The 23,840-nt window shown below is 42.0% G+C and overlaps 2 protein-coding genes across 2 annotated transcripts; both read left to right on the top strand.

The window, feature by feature from the left end:
- Positions 1 to 6,833: 6,833 nt before the first annotated feature.
- LOC122674804 (serine protease 58-like) lies at positions 6,834 to 14,264 on the top strand. Its single transcript, XM_043873356.1, has 5 exons — positions 6,834 to 7,147; positions 8,627 to 8,780; positions 11,320 to 11,570; positions 13,480 to 13,616; positions 14,001 to 14,264. Exons 1-5 carry the CDS (start codon positions 7,108 to 7,110, stop codon positions 14,148 to 14,150), a joined length of 732 nt encoding a protein of 243 aa, XP_043729291.1. The 5' UTR covers positions 6,834 to 7,107; the 3' UTR covers positions 14,151 to 14,264.
- Positions 14,265 to 17,366: 3,102 nt separating this feature from the next.
- LOC122674572 (probable inactive serine protease 58) lies at positions 17,367 to 23,570 on the top strand. The gene is made up of 5 exons (XM_043873034.1): positions 17,367 to 17,727; positions 19,354 to 19,492; positions 19,935 to 20,194; positions 23,141 to 23,280; positions 23,355 to 23,570. Exons 1-5 carry the CDS (start codon positions 17,682 to 17,684, stop codon positions 23,502 to 23,504), a joined length of 735 nt encoding a protein of 244 aa, XP_043728969.1. The 5' UTR covers positions 17,367 to 17,681; the 3' UTR covers positions 23,505 to 23,570.
- Positions 23,571 to 23,840: the final 270 nt, after the last annotated feature.

The raw sequence follows: 23,840 nt of genomic DNA, 5'->3' as shown, positions 1-23,840 counted from the left end.
ATAAAAGCATTGGAATGGGCGGAGGAAGTCTGAAAGGTAAAAATGTTTATAATCCCCAGTAGGATCACATGATAATGGTGATGAATGGGTGTTATCTTAGTTGGTGCTGTATAACCAGAAAACCACAGATTGAGTGGCTTAAATAACAGACATTAGTTACAGTGTTTGAGGCTGGAAAGTCCAAGATCAAGGTGACACAGGAGGGGGCCCAATTTCTGGCTTATAGATAGCTGCCTTTTTCTATCCTCACATACATGAGAGAGCTGACTCTGATACTTTAGTGAGGGCGAGTGGAGTGCAGCCAATAGCACACAGCTGTTACCCTGTTACCAAGCAACCATTACTATGAGATCATTAGAAGGAGACCTTTCACCTGGTGGGTGGAAGTTGCCCTTGGCCAATGGTTGGCTGTGTTCTGGTCCTCCCAGAGGAGAGTGTGGTGAGGGGTAAGTGGAGGCCTTCTCCCAGAGCCCCTCCAGGCCCTCCCACCTTGAGCGGGCAGGTAAGCTGGGTGGCCCGGGGGGACAGGCTGGGGGCTGTGTCCTGCAGAGCCCTGGAGCCCTCACTGTGGCCCCCCACTGGCTGGAAGGATCTCTCTGCCATCACTTCCCCTGCAACCTAAAGGCTGGGACTGTCTGCATGGGTCCACGGTACCCACCCACCCCCACCCCCACTTTGGGTGGCCTGAGGAACCTGGGCCACCTGGGCCCTGGGCACCTGGCACGCTCAGTGATGACAGCTGGGCAGGGTCTGGGGACCTGGTCCCGAGGGAGCCAGGTGGGATCTGTCTCATCAGCTGGGCCTGGGCACTAATGGGGAGATGCAGATTGGATGCTGTTTGAACACTCCAGGTAACCGACTGGGCAGGCACCGTTTCTTCTTAGCCAGGGCCTGGACCTTGGCGGGCGAAAGTAGAGCCTTGGGACCTTGCCCTTTCTTGTCAGAACAGAGAATAACATTTGTTTTGGTGGAGATTTACAGCAACGTGGTGATGGACCATGATCTTACCTTAAGAACAAAGGGTCTGACACCAAGATGTTTGTAACAACTAACCACACCCCATCCCTCACCTTTCTTATAAAAGGGCTTTGCTGACAGCTTTCAGGGAGCTTGGGGTTTAAGCCAAACTCCCTGTTTAAGCCACCTGTTTCCTTGCATGGCCCTGCAATAAACTTTCCTCTTTTCCAAACTCCAACGCTTTGGTAGTGTTCGGCTTCATTGTGCGTTGGCATAGAGACTTGTGTTCAGTGAAAGTATCGCCTTCTTGAAAGACCTCTAATTCCATCATGGGGGCTCCACCTTTATGACCTCATCTAAGTCTTCCTTCCCTCTTAAAGAGATGGGAATACCAGACCACTTTACCTGCCTCCTGAGAAATCTGTATGCAGGTCAGGAAGCAACAATTATAATGGGACATGGAACACAGACTGGTGCAAAACCGGGAAAGGAGTACGTCAAGGCTGTATATTGTCACCCTGGTTTTTAACTTATATGCAGAGTACATCATGCAAAATGCCGGGCTGCATGAAGCACAAGCTGGAATCAAGATTGCCAGGAGAAATATCAACAACCTCAGATATGCAGATGACACCACCCTTATAGCAGAAAGCAAAGAGGTACTAAAGATACTCTTGATGAAGGTGAAAGAGGAGAGTAAAAAAGCTGGCCTAAAACTCAACATTCAAAAAACTAAGATCATGGCATCTGGTCCCATCACTTCGTGGCAAATAAATAGGGAAACAATGGAAACAGTGACAGACTTTATTTTCTTGGGCTTCAAAATCACTGTGGACAGTGACTGCAGGCATGAAATTAAAGGATGCTTGCTCCTTGGAAGAAAAGCAATGACAAACCTAGACAGCATATTAAAAAGCAGAGACATTACTTTGCCGACAAAGGTCCCTGTGGTCAAAACTATGGTTTTTCCAGTAGTCAGGTACAGATGTGAGAGCTAGATGATAAAATAGGCTGAGTGCCAAAGAATTAATGCTTTTGAACTGTGGTGCTGGAGAAGACTCTTGAGAGTCCCTTGGACAGCAAGGAGATAAAACCAGTCAGTCCTATAGGAAATCAACCCTGAAAATTCATTGGAAGGACTGATGTTGAAGCTGAAACTCCAACACTTTGGCCACCTGACGTGAAGAGCCAACTCATTGGAAAAGACCCTGGTGCTGGGAAAGATTGAAGGCAGAAAGAGAAGGGGGCAACAGAGGATAAGATGGTTGGATGCATCACTGAATGAATGCACATGAGTCTGAGGAAACCCCAGGAGATGGTGATGGACAGGGAAGCCTGCCATGCTGCAGTCCATGGGGTCGCAAAGAGTCAGACAGGACTGAGCGACTGAACAATAACAAAGCCAAAGGCTCTACCTTTTCATAACATCTCCTTGGGTGTTAGACTTTGATTATATGAATTTTGGCGGTCAGGAATACAAATATGCAGTCCATAACAGGTATCTTAGAAGAGGAAGGTATGGCAAGATGCACATTACTTTTACCAATTTTCTATGCCTTTGTATACCTGTGGATGGCACATTTGTACCAAGCAGTCCTGAGGTCTTAATATTGCCTTATCATGCCACTAGGATGGAGCCCAAATTCCTTAGCCTTGAGTTCAAGGCTCTTAAATGTTCAGTTATAATTAATCTGCCCTGTGTATTTCCTTAGTTGTTATTGAATTGTGTTTATCTTTACTTATGACCTAAAATAATTTCACACATAACTCCTTTTTTTTTTTTTTTTTATGCCACCTTATGTCTATCTTATCTAAGCATCTCAGGCTTCCCTACAGAAACAAATGAATTTCAAGATTTTCTTGTACCCTGTGAAATGTTTTTTTTTTTTATCCCACCCATCACCACCACCAATATACACCTATTCACCTAATCACCTCAGCCCCCTTGCCTGTATCTAGGGAGAAAGCAGCTTTTTCCCCAGAAGTCCCTGTCAAATATCGTATGTGTCTCCTCAGCTGAATTTGGTCACTTGCACATAATTGAGCCAGTTACTGAAGGAGATTATACTGTTGAAAATTATAATCAAGTTACATGACACACCATCCAAGCAAGGAGTAGACTTTTCATCTTTCAATAAATATGATCTACTTGATACATATTTGGTTAGGGCATCCTGATGAAAGTGAAAGAGGAGAGTGGAAAAGTTGGCTTAAAGCTCAACATTCAGAAAACTAAGATCATGGCATCTGGTCCCATCACTTCACGGCAAATTGATGGGGAAACAGTGGCAGAATTTATTTTGGGGGGCTCCAAAATCACTGCAGATGGTGACTGCAGCTATGAAATTAAAAGATGCTTGCTCCTTAAAAGAAAAGTTATCACCAACCTAGACAGCATATTAAAAAGCAGAGACATTACTTTACTGACAAAGGTCTGTCCAGTCAAAACTATGGTTTGTCCGGTAGTCGTGTATAGATATGAGAGTAGGGCTATAAAGAAAGCTGAGCGCCAAAGAATTGATGCTTTTGAACTGTGGTGTTGGAGAAGACTCTTGAGAATCTCTTGGACTGCAAGGAGACCAAACCAGTCCATCCTAAAGGAAATCAGTCCTGGGTGTTCATTGGAAGGACTGAGGTTGAAGCTGAAACTCTAATACTTTGGCCACCTGATGCGAAGAGCTGACTCATTTGTAAAGACCCTGATGCTGAGAAGGATTGAAGGCAGGAGAAGGGGGTGACAGAGGATGAGATGATTGGATGGCATCACTGACTCAATGGACATGAGTTTGAGTAAACTCCAGGAGTTGAGGATGGACAGAGAGGCCTGGCATGCTGCAGTCCATGGGGTCGCAAGGAGTCGGACATGACTGAGTGACTGAACTGAATTGAGTAATTCTAAGATTAGCTATCAAAAAAGTGGAGGAGTGGATGTTGAGGAGGCAGCCACACTCTCCACCGGAGTAACCATGGATGCTTATTGATATATTTTTCTATATAACACTGAAAATCTGGAAATAGCTCAAATACTCATTAATAGAAAATTGATTAAATAAACCTGGTATGTTGTACAGTGGAGACAATATATCTATTCATTTATCCAACCACTCACTTACCTTACTGAGGGTCTGTTACATGCCTAACAATGTGTTATCCACTAAAGATACATATAGCAGGGAACAAAACAGTTAAAACCCTGCCTTCCCTGTGTATTCATTCTCACTGGGTAAACAGAAAACAGAGACTACAGAATATAATGCTAATCAATGCAAATGCCACAGGAAAGGAAAACTGGATCAAAGAATGGACAGATGGAAAGCAAAGGTTGCTTCCAAAATGTAATCAAAGAAAAACATCAAAAGGCCTATGAAAGCATACTACAATTTAAAATAAAAATCCATATTGTAGGGTCAGAAAAGGTATCTCTCCCCAAACTATGTTTACAACAAATAGATACCTAATTCACAATTCAATAAAATCCAGAAAGACATATTTCATAGCAAAAATAAGGCAATGTACAACAACAACAAAGAGGTTACAGTCTGAGATTAGGAAAAGTTTTTTGTTTCCTATGTCTCATTACAATAACAGATATATTTATTTTACTTATCCCTTGCTCTGAAAACCAAGTTGGCTCTCAACTGCCAACTTCATGGTTAGGAACTTCAATAGCTATGTAAAAGTAATCTTTGCACTTGAAAGTTTAGCTTCTTAATTTAAACGTATTTCATATGGGATATATAAGCAGGGTAAAAGTAAATTCACTCCAAACCAGTACACTTCATAGTCTATTGGTTTTCCTATTAGCAAGCAAAGAATTTCAAGAGATACTAAAGATGAATTTATCTAGGAATATTTGCTTTAATAAAGTAAATAGAAGCCTCTTTTCCCCTAAAAGTTTAATTCTTTATTTAAGTGAAAACGATTGTAATTATTTTATTTTATGGCAAGTAACTTTAGTTTCAAAATCAAATTTTAAAAGACCTTTAAAAAATACATAAGATATTTACTATCTTGGTTATGATTTTAGTCTTCTCTTTAAAAGTCAAGAAAGAATGTCTACCTTGTTGAAAAAATGCAACTACAAAAGTATTTAGTCTCAAAAACCCTAATTTAGTCTTAAAAATACTCATTTACTAAAAGTCTAATCACTTTTTAAAATTTATACTCCATCTAAGCTGTGGAAACTTTCTAAACATATTTTTATCATATGATCCAGTGATAACACTCCTTGCTATCAATTCAAAGGAGCTGAAAATGTGTCCCCACACAAAAACCTGCCCATGGATGTTTATAGCAGCTTTATTTATAACCACTAAAGCTTGGGAGCAACCAAGATGCCTATCCTATGACGTACGTACTGATATTCCTCCCACTTTATAGATTAGAATACTGAGGCTTAAAGAGGTGGATGCTTTTATCATGACAAGACAGCTAAAAAGTCCTAAAGCCAGGAATTGAAGCCTGAACTAACTCCTGAGTCTGTGCTCTTCACTTCTATTAATACATATGGAAATTTTACAAAACTTTAAGGACTTAACAGCAATATTTGGACATAAAGAGCAAAAGATATCCCCAGAAGCCTGGAAAATATGGGGATCCTAAAGTTATTGTTATTTAACAAGTGTTTACATAGCATTACTATTTACCATTAGAACTCACTATTCTAAGCACTTTATAAATAGAAAATCTGAACAGGCCAATAATGAGTAAAGAGATCGAGTCAGTAATCAAAACCTCTCAACACAGAAAACAAGACGGGACCAGAGAGCTTCACTGGAGAATTCTACCAAACATTCAGATAATGAACAACAACCCTTCTCAAACTCCTCCAAAAACTGAAGAAGACTCCAAACTCATTCTACAAGGCCAGCACTATCCTGATACCCAAGCCAAAAACAACACAAGAAAACTATAGACCAATATCCATGATTGAACCCATTGTTAGTAACATATCTTGGCGGGGGCAGTCAGAACGTTAAGGCTAACTTATAAAAAGGAGTGGGGTACATTAAAAAGAGTAGCAAGTGTCCAACACAAAAGCTGAACAGGTAAGGAGATTCATTTTATTCAGATTGCTGCAGTCAGAGGAACATCCTGGATTTGAAGATCAGAGTGTCTCGGCAGAATGACTTTACCTTAAGACTTTTGTAGGGAGATATATGCAAGTCACAGCTGGAGAGGTGAACAGTTGAGGTTGTTTTACAATCAGGGAATTCTCAGTCAGCTGACCAGGCAGTGTTTATCTCTAGCTGTAGTTAGATTTGTTGTGGGGTGGGGGTAAGAGTTGCAAGCTCAGCTAATCATTGATGAGAGACGGATTGGGGAATCGGAGGGTCCATGTCTGGCCGTGTCAGTGGGTTCAGGTAAAAAAGGGAAAAGGTCTGTGATTGACCTTGTCACAGATCAACAAAGAAGTCATCCAAAGTCCTGTGGGAGCCCTGAGAAAGAGTAGGCAGAGTCTCTTCAAACTAACGTGGGGAAGGGTCATTCTTTGTGGAAAGCCATTTCTCAGCAGACAAAATTTCCAAAACTTTTTCACCCACCACTGTGTTCTGGGAGCACAGGAATCAGGTACAATTCAACACATCAGAGGAAATCTGGAGACTCAGTTCCAAGTCCTAATTTTGCTGCTAACTTCCATGAGGACCACAGCATCCTCATCCCTAAAATGGGGAGGGGAGGATGCCTTGCTAACTTTACTTCATTACCCCAATGTTTGATGAGTCTCTGAGAAGAGAAGAGGGACTCTTGGGGAAACGGAGATGACAAGTGAGGGCAGGGAATAAGGTTCAAAGCCACAAAGGGAGGAGGGGACAGCAAAGAATGACTATGTCACAGAAGGGGCGGGGAGTGTCAGCAGTTGCACCATGACTCCTGAGACCTTTAGGGTCAGAGAAGAAGCACCAGGGGCTGGACTTGCCCACCCCTTCCTCTTTCACCCACATCAGAGCCAGATCCCAGCTGTGCCTTGTATAACTGGATTTTGATAAGGGCTAGTTTGAAGATTGCTCTAGCATCCTTGCTCCTTCCCTACCCCCACAAAGTAATATTTCTCCCCCAGCTGTTCTTGCCAAGGCTACTTGGATTAAAGACTGAGGCAGCTGAGAGTTTGATCTGACTTGTCTGCTGCTGGCGAGATCCCAGCCTGTCATGAAGTGCTGTGTCTTCTTCATGTTCATGAGCACGGCTGGTGAGTCTAGGTCTTGTTGCTGCTTAGGGAGTGATGTGGTGATGTGCGGGAGGATGGGGCTTCCCAGGTGGTGCTAGTGGTAAAGAACTCACCTGCCAATGCAGGAGACATAACAGACATGGGTTCGAACCCTGGGTTGGGAAGATCCCCTGGAGGAGGGCACTGCAATCCACTCCAGTATTCTTGCCTGGAGAAACCCATGGACAGAGGAGCCTGGTGGGCTATGGTTCACAGGGTCTCAAAGAGTTGGACACGACAGAAGCAACTAAGCATGCATGCATGCACATGGATCAGAAGGGAAGTACCTGGCCAAAACCGAAGATAGAGGAGGTGGTGGGTATTTCCTTTGATTAACTGTTAATGGAAGTGAAAGGTACCACTCTTGATGCATGGCTCACCCCTCTCTAAGCTGCTTCTGCACCTGTGAGCAAGTTAGCATATGTCTTTATAAGTGCCCTGCACTCTCCCAGGACTCCTGGACAGTGAGCAGAAAAGTACATCTTCCCTTTCTCTGGGCAGATGGACTCTGGAGGAGTAAGTGCAGGTTGGGAAGGGGGATAAGTCAGAGGCTGTGAGAGCCTCAGGTCCCTCCCCCAAGCTCTTCCACTCCTTTCAGCACCAAAGTCAGGGAGGATTTAACTTTTTACTTTCATTCCTGGCAAAAGTGAATTTAGAATAATATTTTTAACGTAGTAAATCTTTTTTTTTTTCATTTTTATTATACACAACACTGCCAATCAGGGTTTATGATCAGCCTCAGATACGCCTTTGCGTTAGTTTCACAGAACTTCAGTATACCTCCATCTCAAGCAAAGACATGTATCAGTTTTCTTAATGGGTAGAGCTTGGGTGACATGCATGATCTCCCTTAGAAAAATGGGACAGATGAACCTATTTGCAGGGGAGGCATAGAGAGGCAAACACAGAGAAAGGAACGGTGGGCCCGACAGGGGAAGGAGAGGGTGGGATGAATCAAGAGTAGCATTGATGTACACGCACTACCATGTATCAGATATTAATCTATGGCTGGTGGGAAGCTTCGGTATAGCACAGGGAGCTGAGCTCCGTGCTCTGAGATGACCTGGAGGGGCAGGATGGAGGCGGGAGCGAGGGAAGGTCGAGAGGGAGGGGACATATGTATTCCGATAGCTGCTTGGAGTTGTTGTACACCAAAAACTGTAAAGCAATTATCCTTCCATTAAAATAAAATAAGGAAAAATGGCTCCCCACTCACTTTCACTTTTCACTTTCATGCCTTGGAGAAGGCAATGGCAGCCCACTCCAGTGTTCTTGCCTGGAGAATCGCAGGGACAGGGGAGCCTGGTGGGCTGCCGTCTATGGGGTTGCACAGAGTCGGACATGACTGAAGCGACTGCAGAAGACTGTTTTAGTTTGAAAACCTTAGGGTGGGAAAAACTATCCTAGCCAACTCTCACCTCTTGCCCTATCTCTCTACCTGTGACCCCTCTGATTCTTTAGGAGTCATTCTGGCAGAAGCTTCTAACATTGAGAAGACAAATGAAGTAGATTTTACTATTCCTTATATGGTCTACCTGCAGTCCTTCCCAGAACCCTGTGTGGGGACACTTATTCACCCGCAGTGGGTACTGACCGCTGCACACTGCCTCTCTCCGTAAGTATTTCTCTGCTCTTGGGAGCCAGGGGGGATCTATTTAAACAAAAGCAGGTCTGAGGACAGTATGGAGATTCCTTAAAAAACTAGGAATAAAACTACAATATGATTCAGCAGTCCCACTGCTAAAACATACCCTGAGGAAACCAAAATTGAAAAACACACATGTACCCAAATGTTCATTGCATCATTATTTACAATAGCTAGGACACAGAAGCAACTTAGATGCCCATCGATAGACGAATGAAGAAGCTGTGGCACATATATACAATGGAATATTACTCAGCCATAAAAGGAACACATTTGAGTCAATTCTAATGAGGTGGATGAACCTAGAGCCTATTACACAGAGTAAGGGAACCCAGAAAGAGAAAAAAAAATACCATATATAAATGGATATTTACTGGATCTAGAAAGACAGTACTGATGAAACTATTTACAGGGCAGCAATGGAGAGGCAGACAGAGAACAGATTTATGGACACAGGGGTGAGGGGAGGAAGGAGAGTGTGGGACAAATACAGAGAGTAACACTGAAGCATATACACTACCATATGTAACACAGATAACTGATGAGAATTTGTTCTATGACTCAGGGACCTCGACCCGGTTGAGTTTGGATGAGACATGGGAGGTGGGAGGAAGGTTCAAGAGGGAGGGGGTATAGGTATACCTATGGTTGATTCATGTTGATGTATGGCAGAAACCAACACAGTATTGTAAAACAATTATCCTTCACTTAAAAATAAATAAATAAATTTAGAAACCAGGTCTTGTGAGGCATCCTAGCATGTTCTAATGGCATCCCAGGGAATCAGAAGATCCAGGAAGAGAGAGTCATCTTCCCAATGGGGAAAAAGATACATACTTGGGCAGTTTAGGAGGAGATGAAGAGGAAGATGTCAAAAGTCTCTTTCTCATGCAAAATAAATAATAGACATCCATCCGGCCTACTTGAGGGCTTCCCTGGTGGCTCAGATGGCAAAGAATCTGCCTGCAATGCAGGAGACCTGGGTCCGATCCCTGGGTCGGGAAGATCTCCTGGAGAAGGGAATGGCCACCCACTCCAGTTCTGGCCTGGAGAATTCCATGAACAGAGGAGCCTGGCAGGCTACAGTCCATGGGGTCGCAAAGACTCAGACATATCTGAGTGACTAACACTTTCAACTTTCATCCAACATACTTCTGGAACATTTACCATATTCCAGGGACTGCTTAATGAACTGAAAAAACAGCAAGGGAACAAGATGGTAATTAGTTTTCCCTCACGGAGCTCACATTCTGGTAGAGGAAATACGCCAAAGCAAATAAAGGTCCCAAAATAAAACATTGAAATGAGTATATTGCCAAGCTGCAATATACAGGAATGAAACAAGACACCTACTTCAGTTAGGGTGATTGTATCAGGTCTGTTGAAGAGATGAAACCTACATGAAGAGGAGGATGAAACCAGGCTGAATAAATTCTGGGGGAAATTCCAGGCAGAGGGAAGAGTGTACAGAGAATCTCACGAGTAGGGGTGGGTGTTCACAGGCTGAGGTTGGAGTGTTAGGTGGAAGCCGTGCGATGCAGGGAAGAGAGGAAGAGTGAAGGAGCTCTGCGCGAGATGATGCTGTCCTTCACAAACCTGTGTCTCTGTTGTGCGTGACAAAGTGTTAGATAACTGGAACCTAGTCAGAGTTTCAGGAGTGTATCACGGTCACTTCTAACTCAGAGTTTTCAGCCATCTGGTCGTTCAAGACAGTTCATTCAAACACAGATTGAAACCCTGCTTTGTGTCAGTGAGAAACAGAGGAAATATAGACAGGAAATATAGTCCATCCACTCCAAGAACTGGCGTTGGAAAATTGGATTTTCTTCTCTCAGCCAGACCTAATGCACAAGCTATCTTTTGGCAGGCAGTGGCTCCTGTGTCTGTTACATGACCAGACTCCTGGCAATAGAAGTGGGTGGGTTTGAATTTCTCCAGGAAATATAATAGAAAGTGGTCAGTGGGAGTCCTGTTAGACTGCTAAGATTCTTTTGAATATATAATCAGTGTAGGCAGCTTGCAGTAAATACAAAGATATGGGCCCAAAAGAAGCTGGAAAGGGCCTAAGAATATCCAGAAACTGCAGGTACAATATACTTGCTCCAGAGTTGTTTCAGACAGTGGAGGGCAGGCGAAGACCTCTGGAATAATGGATTCTGGTGCCATATCTGTTACCTATTCATTCATATTATCCAGGTTGTCATTGTGATCATTAACATCATCGACGACAACAACTAGATCCCACTGAGTATGTTCTAGGTGGCAGATACCATGTCAGATTTTATGTATATACATTGACTCTAATACAACAATCCTGTAAACTATTGTTCCTACTATTTTACAGGCCAAGGCAGGTCACTTTGGTTCTCAGGTCTAAGAAATAAAATGAAGATGATTAGATGATTAAAGAAAGTCACCTGTGAGACTTCTTGCAGTTCTGACATTCTGTAACCCTTTTTTTTGTTTTCTGTTTTTTTTTTTAAATCTCCCTGCCTTCCTTCTTCCATAGTGTTAAAATCCGATTGGGAATTTATCAACCCAACATCAAAAACCAGCACGAGCAGACCCAGAGTTACTCAATGACTGTGCCCTACCCTGACTTCAACTCAGAATATCTGAGCAATGACCTGATGATGATAAAACTGTCTGAGGCTGCTAAACTCACCACTCAAGTGGGAACCATAGCCATAGCTATGGAACCCTTATCACTTAATGAATCCTGCTTTATCCCAACCTGGACCTGGAGTAAATATAAAAACCGTAAGTGTTTGACTCTGTGTTTTTCATCCTGAAAAGGTTTTGGCGCTGGGGAAAATGAAGAGGGATGTACCTGAAGTGCATCTCAGGTGTGGCTCAGTGGTAAAGAATCTGCCTGCAGTGGAGGAGATGCAAGAGATGAGGATTCAGTCCCTGGGGTGGGAAGATTCCTGGAGGAGGGCATGACAATCTGCTCCAGTATTCTTGCCTGGAGAATCCCATGAACAGAGGATCTTGGCAGGTTCATGGGGGTCACAAAGAGTCACACATGACTGAGCTCACAGCACACACGTACATGAAGGACTTAGCTTATACTACCTTATACTACCATTATCCTCCCTTTCATTAACAGAGGATACTAGAACCACCATTTGATATCTGAAATGATAAAGCTGAACTTATTGCTTACTATAGAAGAGCAATGCTGAGCAGACACAGTCTCAATGATCAGTACAGAGTACTAAGCCGTGCTTACATGAGGTTTGTAGGAAGCTTTCCACTGAGAGTTTGGAGGACTTTCAGAGGCTGAAGAGAGTTGATGTCATCTGTAGAGGCTTGATTATCTGGGTGAGATTGTTGTTGATTGGTTGGCACTCAGTTGTTTATTGGAGGAGTCTAACATGCTGACTTTAAAGAGTGACATTGACTGATTGGCTTGTTAAAGCCTACTCACTAAGGCAAGTTGTGGATAGTAATCAGGTTTAAACCTTTCTCCTATAGTTACAGAACAATTCATATATTCTATAAAAACAAATAAAAAGTAGGAGACTGTTTGGTCTATCAGTCTGTTTTGTAAAGGTAACAAGTGGGAACTTTTATATGGTCAGTGCCAGTGAAATTTGGCAACTTCACTTCAATTTAGAAGCAGCATTCTAGAGAATCTAAGTGAATATATTTTCTGAACAAATTGAAGCTTTTAAATCTTATTCAAAGTAACTGCTTCACATTTTACAAAATAATTTACGACATACCACTTGAAAACAAAATAAAACTACAAAAAGTTTCATCACATAGGCTCTGCATGTCATGTCAGAATCACAGTGACAAATCAATTCTATAAACTCTCTAGGGCCAGACTCCCAATATTTATTAAGAATTCACTATTTCAAGTAAGTAGGTTACTTTCACTTTGTTCTAAGTATTTCAAGTAGATTTCCAAAAAAGTTAAAACTGAACATAACTCTTCTCATCCTTTTCTGACCTGACACTTCCTGGTCTGATCTGATTTAAAACATTAGATTGGAAATGTATCCAAAATATTCTGCTTTATCAGTAATGCTAGGTTTAACTTGAGAGATCTCTAGTCGATTTTTTGCTTCCTTCCTCCTTATTTCTCTCCACCAGAGATTAAAATTACATAATGTGTTGGTTAGGCTCCTTACATCCTGAGGTTAACAGTATAGTAACAATTGCAATACGTGAGATGAGCAATGTTACTTCTTAGGGGAAATTATATATGTGTATTTATACATATACATATGCACTTATAAATAACCCACTTATAAATGGTCTCACTATAAAAAAAGCAGTTTAAAACACGTTAAAAATCATGTTCTCCCTTTATGATTAAATGAAAGATGATGAAGTCGGTCCCCAAAAGGAAGGTTTCTTATGGACAACAGCTTCTGTCTCTTTCTCCTCACAATCATTCATAATTTTCCTGTGGGTTTTTTAAGCTTTCCAAGTTATGCACAGTACAGAGAGAATTATAGATCTGATGATATCTGATGTAAGGCTCATGTAATGCTTTGAATCCACTGCTCAGACACAGAGAGACTGAACAACGGGCTCTAAGAAGGATGGGATGTCTGATACCTACTATAAATATATACAATGTATTCACAAAACAGAGGTTGATCACAAGAGTATATGTGATCAGGAGAGTCACCCTGGACTTTTCTCTTTCCCACAGTTAGTGACCCTGACATCCTGACTTGGATAAACCAATATACTCGTCCCTACGATGAATGCCAGAATATGCAAGACGAAAGAATGTCAGTAAACATCATGTGTGTGGGGCAACCTCTAAAGACCCTAACTGATATTAAGGTATCTTTCCTATCGCCAGACAAGCACAGAGCAAGGGGTCCATGAGGAAAGGTGCTTGTAGGAAACCAAATGGTATGGTTTGTGGTCTTCCTCTGCCTCCTCAGTCTGTGGATTGGTCATCCATTCCCCTGCCTTCCTTTAGAGTGGGAGGGAGCCAGGGGAGAGTCATTTGTCCTTTTTCCTCCTACTTGCACTCAGGTTGGTCAAATTCAAACCTAGAGAGGTGAGACCTGCATGGATGTGAAGAGAGGGTTCTCCCCTCTCAAGAAAAATGATTCCAGTCTGATAGAAGGTTCTGCTATCACAATGTGCCCCTTCTTAGAATAAATCCTTATTGGATGAGGAACAAAGCAACACTGACCCCCTGTCCCCTCTCTCTGGCAGGAAGTCTCAGCAGCTCCAGCCATCTGCAGTGGGAGGGTACACGGAATCTTGAGTTGGGCAAAAGGAAGTGTCACCCTTGGAAATGAAGGATTCTTCACAGAAATCAGTTCTTATTCAAGATGGATCATGAGCATCATTGAAAGCTACTGAGGCGTCTCTGGTCCTCCATCCCCTCAGTGCAGTATTTCATGATTTCCACCCTGGATCTACAACTCTCCTTATTATGTTTCTTGTTCTTGAGCAGAATTCATTAAAAAGAAATGACACTAAAAACTTACGCTATGACACTAAAAACTTATTCCTTTATCATATAAACTGTAAACATGAAGAGAAATCTAGCAACATTCCCAGCCACTTGTTCATTCAGAAATTGTTGAAATGTCTGCTATTTGGTAGGTGCTGCATATGCCTGGGGCTTTCAGGTGGCTTAGTGGCAAAGAATCCATCTGCAATGCAGGAGACACAGGAGATGCGGGTTCAGTCCCTGAGTCGGGAGGATCCCCTGGAGGAGGAAATGGCTACCCACTCCAGTATTGTTGCTGAGATAATCCTATGGGCAGAGGAGCTTGGAGGACTACAGTCCATGGGGTCGTAAAGAGTTGGACGTAATTGAGCAACTGAGCATGCATATGCTAGGGGTACATGAGTAGATATAATGCAGACTTTGTCATCAATTAGCCAGTCCTATTACCTGGTGATAATTACTACAGTGGAGATGAGCAATAAGTTGCATGAGAATATAGGAAAAAATCAGGGTGTCAGAGTCTCAGGAGGTACCACCCAAGAGGCCAACAAATTAGAGGAGAATATTATAAAACTGAGGTATACTTAGGTAAAAGTCAGAAAAGCATAAAAACCATTATGTTCTGGAAAATACATGTAAGTAAGTAATACTGAAGGGTGGAAAATAAATTGTTCATAGAAGAGAAGACAGAACGTGATAGAAAAGTATTATTTATGCAGGTAAGGATTAGACAGCAAAAGGCCTGACCTGTTTGGTAAAGGAATTTAGATTTTTTTATCTTGTAGGTATCAGAGGCTTAGTCGTTAAAGCCACCATGGTAAATAGAACGTCAAATGTCTGAATTGGGAGATGTAAGAACACAGAGTCTGTAAGCTTTAAACACAGTGACTGTGAGTGGAAACAGAAGGGGCAGAGTCAGGGATCACCCCTGTTTCCAACTTGAACAACAAGGTAGATGGTGGTTCTGCTGCTGCTGCTGCTAAGTCACGTTAGCCGTGTCCGACTCTGTGCGACCCCATAGACCGCAGCCCACCAGGCTCTCCCATCCCTGGGATTCTCCAGGCAAGAATACTAGATGGTAATATAAAGAGAAGTAATGTTTCCATCTGTAATGGATCAGGAGCAAGGTGGGGCATGTTATATTTGAGATCCCTGAAGGAAATAGAGGTGGCCATTACTAGCCAAGATCTGGATCTCAGATGATAATGAAACAGTGAGGTGGTTTCTGGGTTTGTAGGTAGTAGGTGTGGACTTAAGTAAAGTTCTGTGCTATTGGGAGGAGCTTTGATCCATGCTCAGGGTGTGTCTCACACTGGCGTGAAGTGGCAACATACAGCATCCCAAACCCATTGACCAGGACACCTAAAATTACAGCATTGAGAAGATGTCAAATGACCTAAAAACGGGGGATCGAGTGATACATGAGAGGCTATGGAGTTACATGTAGGAGAGGGACAGCATGACATGGGATTATCTGTTAAAAAGAGAAAAAAGAACAAAGAGATGAGCAGAGAGACTCACCCCAGAGGAGAAAAAGACTGCAGAGAGTGAAGAGATTTGGAGTTTATCTCATGAGGGACATGGTGAATCTGTGTCTGCAGAGATGGCTGAGGCGGTTTGGTTTTTTTATACTGATACCCTCTGAGTGTGGATGCATTTCTCTCCTATCAAAGCAAAGCAAAACAAAATAAAACAGCAACAAAACAGAAAAAAAAAATGGCTGGGTTATGATGAACATCACAGCTTATCCTGGCACATACAGGAAAACCAAATTCTCAGATTTGGACACTAAGCCCATTTAATTCAACAACGCTTCTTTTTCTTGTCATCTTTGATCCATCTAGACCACAAACCCCTCTGTTTGCTGGTCTTCTACTGTGGGCTTGTCTCTAGTTATGCTCTGCTTCCTGTCTCTGACTCGCTGACCAGTGACCCCAACCCCCTTTATTGAATCACATCTATGTTCGTTCCAGAGTTTTTAAGAAAATGCTCATCTGATCACTTCTTTCACTTTTTTCTTTTTAAATTGATCTATACTTGATTTACTACATTGTGTTCGTTTCAGGCGTACAGCTAAGTTATCCAGTTAACTTCATGTAACTTTCAATCAGGGCCTTTCCAGGTGGCTCCGTGGTAAAGAATGAACCTGCCAATGCAGGAGACATGGGTTTGATCCCTCCGTTGGGAAGCTCCCCTGGAGGAGGAAATGGCAACCCACTCCTTGCCGGGGGAAATCCCAGGAACAGAGGAGCCTAGAGGCCTATAGTCCATGAGGTTGCAAAAGTCAGACATGACCCCATGAGCAGCTCACTGTTTGAGCCACTGAGCACTATTACTATTACTCTGCTTGTAGACAGAGGAAAGATCATATAATAATAAGTCGAGATGCTGCTGGCCACAAACTGGAATGAGAGCTCTCACCAGGAACTGAATGTGTTAATACCTTGATCATGCGTGTTGAATTACTACAGGTGATTCCATCATTTCCTTCATGTTTTACTACAAAGCAACAGATAATAAAAGTCTGTTGTTGAAGCCACCCGGCCTGTGGTGTTTTGTTATAGCGGCTTGGGCAGACTAATGCATTTGATAAACTGTTCAGATCTTTGGCCCACTTTTTAACCCGGTTGTTTTCCATATTGTTGAATTTTCAGATTCCATTGTATGTTTTGGATGTAAATCATTTAACAGATACATGTTTTGCAAATATTTCTCCCTAGAGAGGGGTATATCTAGATTTTTAGCTCTGAATATTTTGTTTCACAATTGCCTGTTTATAGACCTGCTGTTCCCACTAGTCTATAACTTTGCAGTTGGGGCAGTGTCCTCACATCTGGGTACCTCTTACATGAGCCTACAGCCTAGCACACATCACTCACACAGTGTAAATCACTGGCTGGCTGGCTGGCTGAGAGAATAAATGGATGAGTAGTGACATGGAAGAAAGGACTCATATATCTCAATGAGGAGTTTAGTGTCAGGCAGATGGGTCAAGATCAGCCCCTGAGGGTGGGGTTATGGTCACTGGAAATAAATGTCAGTGTCACACAGATGAGGGTTAGCATCACAAAGGTAGGAGGAATCAGTCTGAAGCTCAGAGAGAGAGATGGTGTCTGAGACTTACACAGCAGGGAGCACCGTGAGCTTCGGCATCTCCCAAATTAGGTGCATCTTTCCCTGAAGACAGGGAGAGAAATGCTGGGTTCCAGATCCATTCTCCACTGTGTCGAGGACCGGGTCATCTGTTCTCTGTCGATGCACCTCTAATATCTGGCATCACATCCTACTCTTTTGGAACTCAAACCTGCAATTGAAAGAATTCCGATGACAGTTGTTCCAACTCTAGAACCCCTTCCTGCTCCATCTTAGTGTTCTTCTTTCCTTCCTTGGCATCCTTTTCAAAGCACTGAACCTCATCTTTTGAAAAGGCTTCCAACATGATTATGACTTTAATCCTCCTGTGGGCTCTCTTGAACCTGCCTGGTGAGTATCTGCATATCTTTCTCCTTAATTGCCCAAGAGAAATCCTGAGGGAATCATGAAAGATGGGTGAAGACAGCAGCAAGGTTCCAGGCTGCAAGCGCAGGACTGAGTCTCCTTCAGAACTGCCCGTGTCCCCACCAAGTTTCTTCCTGTGTCTTTGCCTCAGGATGACTGCCTGGGTGCTTTTGGGGGAGGCATGAACCCTGAAACCTGACCCTAGACTCTCTAAGGAAGACAGGGGCCTGACTCTGGGCCTGTAGAGAAGAGGACTGATGTTTGGTATGAGCAAATGAAAAGTGGAGTCCAGGGTGGAAAACAGGGGTCCAGCTAATGAACATAGCAGAACATTCAGGGGTTTAGGTCTTGTCCAGACATGGTTCCAGTCATTCAAGCAAAAACCCTGCAGGTATTCATGAATACCCTCTTATACCCCACATTCAGTCTGATCAGAACCTGTTGCTATCTCTGTCTTCTAAACATTTCCTAAATCCAATCACATATCACCACCTCCACGGATCGCTATGGCTCAAGACACCCTCTTCTGTCTTTACCAAATCATTCTCCTAACAGGGCTCTTTGCTTTATATACCTACATGCCACACTTCTCTGTAAGGAAATTATCATCACTCCTTTACACAACACCCTGAAATGGTTCTATGTGTCACTTAGGAGACAAGTTCAAGTCCTCGAAAGTCCTTACAACATCCTACAAAATCTCGTATCACCTCTTTGGCTTCTTTCCCTTCTTGCCTTTCTCCCTGTCCCCCACCCTGGCTTCTGTGATGTGCCTTAAACAGGCCTTAGGACTCTTGTTCCAGACATATTCTCTCACTGGAATTCCTTTCCCCAGATACCTGATTAACTCCCACATCTTCATACATTGCTCATCTCTCACACTGGCCCTGAGGTCTTCCCAACTGCTGATGCAATACTGCACAATGACCCCCACACACCCACACGCATGCACACCTCTGATACTGCCCCTGCCTTGCTCCCTGCACTAATCACCACCCAACACACTATACCCCTGAGGTATTCCTGTATTTACTATTACTGAATGTCTCCACTCATCAGAATGTCTGACAGCAGAGGCAGATCCCTGTTTTGTTCACTATGTAGCCCAAGCCCTTAGAGCCTGTCACATACTAGACGCTCAATATTTATTTATTGAATGAATGGTTACCTCCCTTCTCAGACTCTGTTAGCATTTGCTCTGTTCTTTAAATAACACATATCATTCAGCCTTGCATTGTCAGGAGAAAGGGATAATATTGGCTGAAGCATTCTAAACATGGCAAAGATCACAAGTTCTCCATGAGTCGATTTGGCATATGTCTACTGAATCTTGGAAGGTGTTTAAGGAAGGTTGTATTTGATCAATACTTTGAAGAACACATAATGACAACTAAAAGGGAAAATACCTTTCATCTTATGAAATATATATGTTTTTTTATCATTTTCTTCATGTTTTAGAACAAAGTGATCCAGTTTACATATTCAACTTACAGATAAAAAGCCTGGAGAGAAGGGTGGGGCAACGTGTCTGTTGAGTTTTCTTCCTTTGTTTTTTTCAAATAATACTTGAAAAACAATCTCAGAATTTGTGCTCTATGTGTCTCTGTCCAGTTGCTTTGACCTTTGATCCAGACGACAAAAATGCCATCACCCCCCCCTACCTGATCTACTTGAAGTCTGATTACTTGCCTTGTGTTGGAGTCCTGATCCACCCTCTTTGGGTGATCACAGCTGCACAGTGTAACTTACCGTGAGTAATAAGCCTCCAACGTCACCCTATGCTTTGAATTCTCAGGTTGGGCACAGACCAGAATCCTCCCTGGGGTCCTCTCAGCTAAATGGGATTTGACAGACGTTCTGGGGATGTTCAGTAGTAGAGAAAAGGCTTTGGGGAGGAGCTCATCAAGCCCTATAGTGTGTTAATTGTTCAGTCATATATCCAATTCTTTGTGAACCCATGGAGCTTGGACCACCAAGCTCCTCTGTCCATGGAATTCTCCAGGCAAGAAAACTGGAGCGGGTTGCCATTTCCTTCTCTAGGGGATCTTTCCGACCCAGAGATTGAACCCAAGTCTCCTGCGTTGCAGGCAGATTCTTTACCATCTGAGCCACCAGGGAAGCCCCATAAAGGTCCAGAAGGATGGATCATCCATGTCTGTTCAATCTTCTCACAAACATCTCTATTGTTCCAGGAAGCTTCAGTTAATACTGGGGGTTACAAAACCATCCAATATAAATGAAGAAAAATACATACAAGTGGTTGGTTATGAGAAGATGATTCATCACCCACAATTTTCCATCACTTCTATTGAATACAACCTCATGTTAATCAAGCTGCAAACCCATATTGAACTCAACGACCACGTGAACACAGTCAGCCTGCCCATAAAACCTGCCACTGAAGACGACATGTGCACCATCTCTACCTGGGCCTACAACTTGTGTGATCTCTGTGGGTAGCTCTCAGAACCAGACATGAGCCTCTCCTACTCCTAGTCTTATTTAGCTTCTGTCATTTTTCCCACTGAACTTTCTTGTAACCTCTTCATTCATCCTTTCATCTTCTTTCCCTTCTCTAGAGTCTCACGGTAGGACTCCTGAAATCTCTGTATCTTTCTACATCTTTGCTTTCATATCTGATAGACATGTTAGTGGAAAGAAGACATTTGTATTCTGGTCTTCATTTGCTGTATGACAACTGATTCGTCACTTTACCTTTGAAGTCTTAATTTTCTTAATTCTGAAATGAGGCATAAACTACATTAGATGGTTTCAAATCATCGCAGGCGTTAAAGAAACTTAAAACCCTGAAATAGAGCAAAATTATGTTTATGTAGTAAACACAAGATAAATACACAATATTGTGCTAAATCATGCAGAACTTCTTTATGCAAAATTGTGCTACAGATCAACAAAAGTTTAAGATTTTTAACTGGTAACATTTTAAAAATGAATATTCACTCACTTCATCAGAAAATTGGAAGGGATAAATTGAGAGATTGGAATTGACATATACACTATATACATGAAATAGATAACTAATAAGGACCTGTATATATAGTGCAGGTAAGTCTGCTCAATACTCTGTAATGACCTATATGGGAAAAGAATCTTAAAAAGAAAGGATATATGTATAACTGATTCACTTTGCTGTATGCCTGAAACTAACACAACATTATAAATAACTGTATTCCAGTAAAAAAAAAAAAAAAAAAGAAAAGTAGAAATTCCTTGTCCTTTGAAAGGCAACTTGAGTTTTGGAAATAGGAAATACTTTTCTGTTAAGCAGCATGTTTGATTTATCTGTGTTATATCATTTTAATAAAAAAGAGATGTAACTTACAAAAAAATGCAGTTTATTTTGATCTGGCTCATGAAGTAGTTAAGTAAGCATTTCTTAAAAAGTCCTTTACAAAAGAAAAGTTCAGCTATACAGTTATTGCTAGACTAGAAAATAAGGCAAAGAACCTCAATCATTTTCTTTTAAAAACTTAATATATTATTTTCAAATAAAGTTACTCAAATAAACACACCCTTAAAAAGCAAAATCTCAAAATAATATACTTCCTCGCAAAGAAGAATCCTTGGCAAGAACACCCAACATGTGTATAGAAACTTTGTTCTTCTTTCTCTCATTTTGTTGCAGGTTAGAAAAATTTTGTTTTGGATCTTCAGAGTTCACAATATGTGTGAACCATTGATATAAAGGAAATAATTTGAATTAGAAATGGGGAGACCTAGTTTCAAATCCTAGGTTTACGGGTTTAAGAGAAACCACTTTTTGCATGATTTTTTTTTTTTTTTTTTTTTAGAAGATACTGGATACTTTTGATCTGATGAATGAAAAACTAGGCTTAGATCTCTCTTAGTCTTTTCAGACTCTCAAAATATTAATAAGAAAGACCTTGTCTAATGGTATAAACTTGCAACTGGTAGATAAATAAGTTCTGGAAATCTAATACACAGTATAGGATGATCCCCTGAAGGAGGGCATGACAACCCACTCCACTATTCTTGCCTGGAGAATTCCCATGGACAGAGGAGCCTGGCAGACTACAGTCCATGAGGTCGCAAAGAGTTGGACAAGACTGAACAACTAAGCATACAAAGTGAATATAGATCGTGATACTGTATTATAATCAAATTTACTGAGGGCTTAAATCTTAATTTTTCCCACCACAAAAAAGAAACGATAATTCTGTGAGGTGACAGAGGTGGACTATGGCCAATCATATGAATCTCTAGTGGTCTTGACCTCCAGTGGCTTGAAGTGGGGCTTGAGTTCCCAGCCAGAGATTGAGGCCAGGTTGCGGTGGTGAGAACACCAAATCCTAGCCCTAGACCAGTGGTCAGTGACAAGGACCATGGCTCTTCAGTTTTGCAGAAAAGAATTCCCACAAAGACAGAAAGAAGTGAAACAAGTATTTATTAGGAGGAAAAAGAGTACCGTATGTGTTCATAAGCACACAGGCAGACTCAGACAGAGAGAGAGTTGAGACCTCATGGCAGGTTAAATCACTTGTATGGGGGCATTTTTTCCAGGTTCCCTTAGGCCAATCATTTTGATTTGCCAGGGGCACAGTATATATTTGGTATATTTCAGGATCCTCCTACGTGTGCACATGCATCTCTTGACCAAGATGGATTCTACCGCAAAGGCCTAGGGGTAGAGCATCCCTTGATATCACTCCACTTTGACCTCTAAGGAAACTTTCTATGCATATGTGGTCAGGGAGGTCTCCTGACTTCGAGAATGAGAGATATGTAGTCTGGGCAGGGCCCAGCCTCTTCCCTTAATTGTCCTACTATTCTCCTCTTGGAGTTTTTGGTCCATAGAGAATGAATCTCCTATCACTTTACCATTGAAGGGGGGGAGGGGCATCTACCTCTGACTCAATACTACAATATTCAAATGTGTCAAATCAATACTGTACACTGTATACCTCATATTTATGCAGTTTCATGTCAGTGTGTTTCAATTTAAAAATTAGAAAGGAATAGGTGATGAATATAAACTGTGGGGCAAATTATAAACCTGAAAGCTCAAAAAGTAAAATAAAATTAAACTGAATAAAAATTCCAACTTAAAAGATGCTTTTAAAATGTCTGAATTGCCAGAAAAAATTGTAAGTAATCTGTTTCACTTCACTGCATAAATGTCTTGTATTTACATCTAACTTCCAAGAATTTAACCTCTTTTATAAATAGATGCTTTGTATCATGAGAAGTTGTTAATCTGATCACTTCCTACTGTCTTAGTGGCCGCGGTTTTGATTTCTCTGTGTTTGAACTCTTTTTTGTTTCTACCAGGAGAGGAACTATGTTGAAAACAAAGGAAAGGAAAGAAGGAAGTTTGGTATCTCATAACTCTTAAGGAAGTTCTATTTCTTTTTTCCAGACAAGGACCCTGACTCACTGCAGAATGTGAATATCTCTGTAATCTCCAAAGTTGAGTGCCGCAGAGCCTATAAAAACATCCGCATCAGAGACAATATGTTATGTGTGGGCATCGTGCCAGGAAGGAGGCAGCCCTGCAAGGTAACATACCTTAATGTCCCCATTTTACTGTGTCCTTTGCCAGAAAAATAACTCGGTCTCCTTTTCCCTGGCAGGAAGTCACAGCTGCCCCAGCAGTGTGCAACGGGGTACTTCAAGGAATCCTGACATTTGCGGATGGGTGTGTTTTGAGAGCCGATGTGGGTATCTATACCAGGATTTTTAACTACATACCCTGGATTGAAAATACCATCCGGAATAACTGAGTTCTCATGGCAAGAATTCTAGACCCTGTGACACCACCTGTTCCTCAGTCCAGCCTCAGAATTAAATCTAACCAGGTGTCCTGAACGCATCCCACACATCTGTCTCACTCCTGCCCCACAGGGTGGGTGACTGGCACCTCCCTGTAAGTGACTATACATGGCAGCACTTTCTCCTCCCCTATTGATGATGATGGCAAACTCCATACCTCTTGGAATTTATGAAGTGGCGATTGCATTCTCGCTAATGAACTGATCATTGCCTTACTGGAAAAAAAAAAAGTCACTCGATTGGCATCTTGGGTGACTTAACGCCTACTACTTGCACTGGATTAAATC

Source organism: Cervus elaphus, chromosome 18 (genome assembly GCF_910594005.1).
Source record: "Cervus elaphus chromosome 18, mCerEla1.1, whole genome shotgun sequence".
NCBI classification, from domain to species: Eukaryota; Metazoa; Chordata; class Mammalia; order Artiodactyla; family Cervidae; genus Cervus; species Cervus elaphus.
Note: the sequence above shows the minus strand (reverse complement) of the source record. Positions and strands in the feature narration are given on the sequence as shown.